Genomic DNA, 6,399 nt, shown 5'->3' with positions numbered 1-6,399 from the left:
AATTATATAATTTTAATATTTTGGACACTTAAAACAATGAACATATATTTATTCAAATTGTTCTGATTCCAGCAAATAATATTTATTTTTTTCCCATAAAATAACTAAGAAGTATATTATTTGCTACCACGATTGCTATTTATTTTTTTATGTGTGAATTTTAATAATCAAGATGTTCGTTCAATTTTTATATCAATTCTATAATTAAATATGATGATAATATTTTTTTACATCAGAAATTAAAAATTAATTTTTTAAAACATTATATATATCTCCATACATTTCATTGTTCTACCTATGCATTCTGTAAAGAAATATAAACATATTAGAAATGGATAATGATATTGTATATCTTAAATATTATAGTATAAATTAATACATTATAACATTTTTATTTAATATTTTTATATAATATTAATAAAAATAATTTTAACATTTTATAATTTTTCATTTATAATAATTTTTTATTTATCCTTAGTTTAAATTTGCAAAGGATTTTCCTAAATTGTGGTCTATTATGGAAAATCCAATACACACTAGGGAGGGAGTGAATACTGGTAATTGTGATACAATTGAAATTGATAAATTTCCAGTTTTTAATTCCTCTGTTAAGGAAATATGCGAAAAAGTGGAAAATTATGGGGAAACTGTAAAAAAAAAGAGGAGTGAATATAATTTTACCGAATCCCATTGCATATATTTGTATTATTGGCTATATTATAAAAATGGTAAGAAATATATGAGTGAAGTTAAAAGTCTTTATCAAGAATTGATAACATCTGTTGATTTAAATTATTGTAGCGGATACATAGGAAGAGATTACAATACACCTACGGATAATGAAATGTCAAAACTCAATGATCTGAATGACATGTACACTAAACTTAATAATTCTTGTAATAATAATTGTGAATGCTTACAGAAATGTTCCGAAATATATGGAACACATGTGCAAACATGTAAATATCATAGAGATGCATATTTTTGTAAAGAATTATTAAAAATAAAAAAACAATATGATGATAAAATGAGAAGCAATGTATGTGGATCTGAAACGCCCAAAATTTTACCCTCCTTTCAAAATCATAATATAACAACCCTTACATTAATTCCAATTTTTGTAATTTTAGCAATATCTTCTTTTTTATTTATCTGTTATAAGGTAATAATTATGTTATTTGTATATGCATATACAACAATATAATGTTTTTAAATAATTTAAAATGAACACTTTTTTAGAAAAAACTGTAACATATTTTATATATTATTTTTTTTAATTATAAATTAGTTCACGCCTTATAGCCCAAGATTTCTATGTAGGGCTATGAAGATAAGAAGACAATATAATAATATAGATGAGGAAATGAATATACAGGAATTATCTTTAGCACCCAATAGTGATTTTAGAAACAATAAATATCATATATTATATAATTCTCACTAATTTATTTGTTTATAATATAAAAAGCAGAAAATATTATATTTAAGCAATATATAAATTATTGTAATATATATTTACATTGATACATTTGATAAATTTATGTGAAAGATAAATAATTATTTATATATAACAAAGAATAAATGAACATGATTTTTTTGTATTCGAAATATAAGGATTTAAATAGAACAATATATAATTTTTGAAGTCTCCTTCACCATGAATATAAATGTAGAACAAAAAATACAAAATAAGGAATGAGTGTTTTATTTGCTATTATGTATTTTTATTTAAATGAATATGTCATTTTTACATTAATTTATGTATAATACATATAAAATAAAGATATAGAATATTAGCTAATATGTTAGTCCATAATGAAATTACATATGTAAGTTATAATTAAATATAGTTCAACTAAAATGTTATAACAAATTATTATATTTTATAACATAATATGATTGAAAATGTATTTCTATTTATTATATTCTCATGATAAACATACACATAAATACATATATACCCAATTTATAAGAAATTCATATAGAATGCTCTAAATATATGTATGTTATTTTATGCCACGTTTATAATATTAATAAATAATTTCATATAACTTTTATTATTTTTTTTTTATTAGAATTAAAGTTTATCTTTTATTTGATACAAGGTTTTTGATTGATTATACTTGTTTTTTGTTTACAATTTTGTATTACTTTTTTTTGTGATATATTAAGTTAGAATTCTTTTATATAATATGAAAAAAAAATACTTGTTTACACATTTCATTTTTTATAAAAACATCAAATTTTATATATTCTTATATTAGGGATTTTTGGGATGAAAATTAATATATAGCTTATGTCATATATGATAGCACGTAAGATATGCGCGAATGAATGTTTACTTTATATTATAAGAAAATGATAATACAGTGTTTATAATTATAATATATATAAAACATATATAGAGAATTCTATATTTTATATAAAAAATATAGCATTAATTTTATGTGTTCCAATGAGATCTCATATATGTATACGAAATTTAAACATAGAATACATAACTAATTTTTTCAAATCTAATTATATAAATAATATATAGGACACCAAAAAAAAAATATAGGAATTAAGAAGTATGTGAATTAAAACATATCATTTGAGTTCACATGTGTAAATAAGGAATGTTTCTATTTAAGTACCATAGTATAATTTATGAAATATAACATTGATTATTTCACACAAGTATGTATATTTATGGAAATGAAGATAATGATCTTGTTAATTAATATGTATAATATATTTACTATACTACTAATAAATTTTTCAGATTAAATATTTTAGAGATACTTTTACCATAATATATCAAAGGTTTCTTTATCATATATATATATATATATATATCCTTAAATTTATAATAATACATTTTCTAATAAAATATAATTTTTGTTTATCTAAATTGTATTATCAAAGATTAAATTCAAGGACATTATATTTTTTTTACAAGCATAAGTATTAATTTCCATGAGGACAATAATAATTTATAGTTAATATAAAGAATTATGAATCACATATGTATAATTAATTAAATTAAATAAGTTTTATAAATATTATATATATATAATTCTCTAAAATATGCTATTTTTATAAAGATGGTATATATTTGATTTATCTCTTATCTTTTCTTATATTTCATATTCATTTATTGTATATATAATTTATATTAAATAACATTATCTCAGATATTATTGAATGTTATTGCATTATTTTTATTCAATATTACAATTGAATAAAAAATATAATACTTATTGTATGATTACTGTTTGATATATATTTAATATTACGTATATATATGTAATATTTTATCTTAAATACAATGCACCTGCTTAGTATTATTCATTATGTGGTATTATAATTGATAAAATGCTAAACAAAAATAAATAAACTATAATAATTTAATGTTTAGCTTATTTTTAATAAGCTCAAAAAGAAAAGAGCAATGTAATTTATTAGATTATAAAATAAATATATTGCTGCTGTTGCATAATTACATATTGAATATTTATATATACTAGTATATAAAGTAAAATAGCATATTATATATATAACTCTAAACAATGAATAATAGGAATTGAATAAGGGTATTTTATGCTTTCAATTTTCTTCTGAATCAAAGTAAGGTTATATGAATTTAGCACAAATTAACTATTCCAATTGATTAAACATATGAAACGTATAATTGTTCTTTACATTTATTTATTTCTTAAAATAATATCAAAATCTATAAAGAAAATAGTATACGAACAATTTTATAATATTAGGCCGTTGTTTTATGTTATGAATCAAAACATGATAGATCCAATGCTTATAATAATTAATAATTATATGTATTACTAATAGAGTAATTATAATAAAATAACTACAACATATAGAACCATAATACATTAATCCTGAAAAATATTTGTGAAATAACATGAATTATGAAAACAAATAATACATGTAAGTAGTAAATATGATGCAATAATTCCATACATACATATAAATATATATATAAAATCATATAAATTATACATAAATTAGTATTTATAATACATCAGAACTAAAGTTAATATAGTATATATAATAAAATTAAAATATATTTTTTTATATTAGTTACAGAATTAATTTAGGAATTATTAATATTTAATGAAATATGAAAAAAATCTGAAATCTCTTATAGAGTAAAAAATATGATTAAAGATCATGTAAATTAATAAAAATCAAATTGATAATCTTCCTTGTTTTTACATATTACAATAAGAAAAATACATCAAAAATTTATGTGTGAATGTATAAACATTTTCTCAAACATACAAATAAAAAAAAAATTTAATTTCGTTGGCTTAGATATAAATTCAAAAATAGTATAGAAACTCTCTGAAATATTATTTCATTAAATTAACGTATTATTATTTTTTTATTATTTTATATTGTCTGTGAATTATTTTTTATTTGCATGATCTATTTGATGGAAGAATTCTTAAAATATTTTGATTAATTTATACAATATGAGTTTAAAGAAATAATTTTAATGCAATATATAATTATTCGTCAATATAATGGGAACTATATAAGACATTAAAATTATTATTCAAGTATATATTGTTATATATTTCTGAGTTATCCAATTTACTCCATTCTTTCTTGAGATCACGACACTTATTTATTATCTTTTTTATTTCACGATGTAAGCATGAATTATATGGCAGGAACTAATTTGTAATAGAAAATATTATGTATTAAAAATATATTAATATTATAATTTGTTTCTTTTTATCTTTTAAAAGTTTTTTTTTATAAATATATATATGAACATCACATTTAACCTTATAAATTATAAATAATAAAGCGGGTATTATTAATATTAGAATAGATGATATCATAGCAGTTTTTGATTTATTAATTTTGTGAGAAGGTGACATTATACTCTCAGAATTTTCACAAGGTAATGTTTTGCATTTAAGATTATCACAATCTTCTGATAAATTTAATTCATTGTATTCATTTTTATTACGTTCTAATATATAACAAAAATGACGACCCCAATAGTCTCACATGCATTATATCGGCGTAGATATATATCAGCACATTCATTAGCACAATTGCATTTTTGACTACTTTTACATGATTTAAATGTATTGTTCTTTATATCATTAAGTTTAGTACTGTAATCACATATATCTGTGATTACTTCCAATTCTTTATCAAAAATATCTTTTTTACTAGAATCCACATTACTCAAAAAATAACCTTGTTTTTCATATACCCTAATTATTTCCTTGTAGAAGTCTTTGATATAGTTCCTATCTTTTCCCGCTTTTAGATGATGTTTATATATCCAATAATAAAGATATTTAAAGTGGTTTTTTTCCGGGGGACTATAAACATCACTGTATATATTATATAAATATCTCATGGCTTGAGGGCATAATTTGTCTTTATCCCTGAATTTATCAACAGTATCGAATTTATCATCAAAATTCAGACAATATATATTCCATCTGTCCAATTGTAGTTGTGTTTCATTTTTGTCCATAATATGTTTATATTTTGAGAAAACTACATCTAATTCTTGGTACTAAAAATATTAAAAAAATAAAAACATTCAAATATATATATTACACTAAATATTGTTATATAAAAAATACATAAAAAAGGAAAATTTTAAAAAATTATAACATTGTAATATGTATTATAACAATTAATACATACACGCTTTTCACTCTCCTGTGATGACATTATACTCATTAACAATTAAAAAATTATAGAATAATAAAATATAATGGTACACAAATATGCAGTTTCAAATTATAAAACATAATGCATGAATATACAATGTGCTTTGTTATAATTTTTATTTTTGTACAAAATTGGCATAAATTAGAGTTATTATCAATAGCAAACTAATATAAACTATATTAGTAATACTTTGTGAAGAGTAATACATTATATTACATATATTAATGAGAAAAAAATTATGCAAATGTATTATTGAAGAAAAATTTTCTATGCCTAATGAAATACATTACAAAGCTCTACGATATTATATAACCTATTTAATACATATTTTAAAAAAAATGATATGCTAATGAAGAACATTACCATTTATTATATACATATATATATGTCATTTTCTTCTTTTTTATATTTAATATAATATATTGTAATATAAAATTCAATAGGAAAAAAGGAATATTTAGGAATAAAAAACTCTCTTTATTTGGAATTTAGTTCATTCACATAAAAAAAAATATTAGGATTATTTTATTATATAAATTGTTTAATAAAAATGAATTACATATATATGTGACACATTTTAATTATTAGTTATATAACATTTAACTAGGTATGTATGTAAAAATATGTTATACCTACATATTTTTGCCTTACATATTAAAAAGTTATTTGTAGTATATTTAATGATTA

General features: G+C 19.4%; 2 protein-coding genes across 2 annotated transcripts; one reads left to right on the top strand and one right to left on the bottom strand.

Annotated features, from left to right (window-relative positions):
• Positions 1-331: 331 nt before the first annotated feature.
• PGO_001485 (variable surface protein) lies at positions 332-1,444 on the top strand (the record flags this gene model as incomplete). Its single annotated transcript, XM_028690959.1, has 3 exons — positions 332-346; positions 479-1,162; positions 1,289-1,444. The coding sequence occupies 3 exons, from the start codon at positions 332-334 to the stop codon at positions 1,442-1,444; spliced, it is 855 nt and encodes a 284-aa protein (XP_028546760.1).
• Positions 1,445-4,517: 3,073 nt separating this feature from the next.
• On the bottom strand, positions 4,518-5,721 carry PGO_001480 (variable surface protein; the record flags this gene model as incomplete). Its single annotated transcript, XM_028690958.1, has 3 exons — positions 4,518-4,685; positions 5,003-5,551; positions 5,686-5,721. 3 exons carry the CDS (start codon positions 5,719-5,721, stop codon positions 4,518-4,520), a joined length of 753 nt encoding a protein of 250 aa, XP_028546759.1.
• Between the last annotated feature and the right edge of the window lie 678 nt (positions 5,722-6,399).

This window comes from Plasmodium gonderi, assembly GCF_002157705.1.
Source record: "Plasmodium gonderi DNA, contig: Pgo-contig_156, whole genome shotgun sequence".
NCBI lineage: Eukaryota > Apicomplexa > Aconoidasida > Haemosporida > Plasmodiidae > Plasmodium > Plasmodium gonderi.
This window is presented reverse-complemented; position numbering and strand designations above follow the sequence as displayed.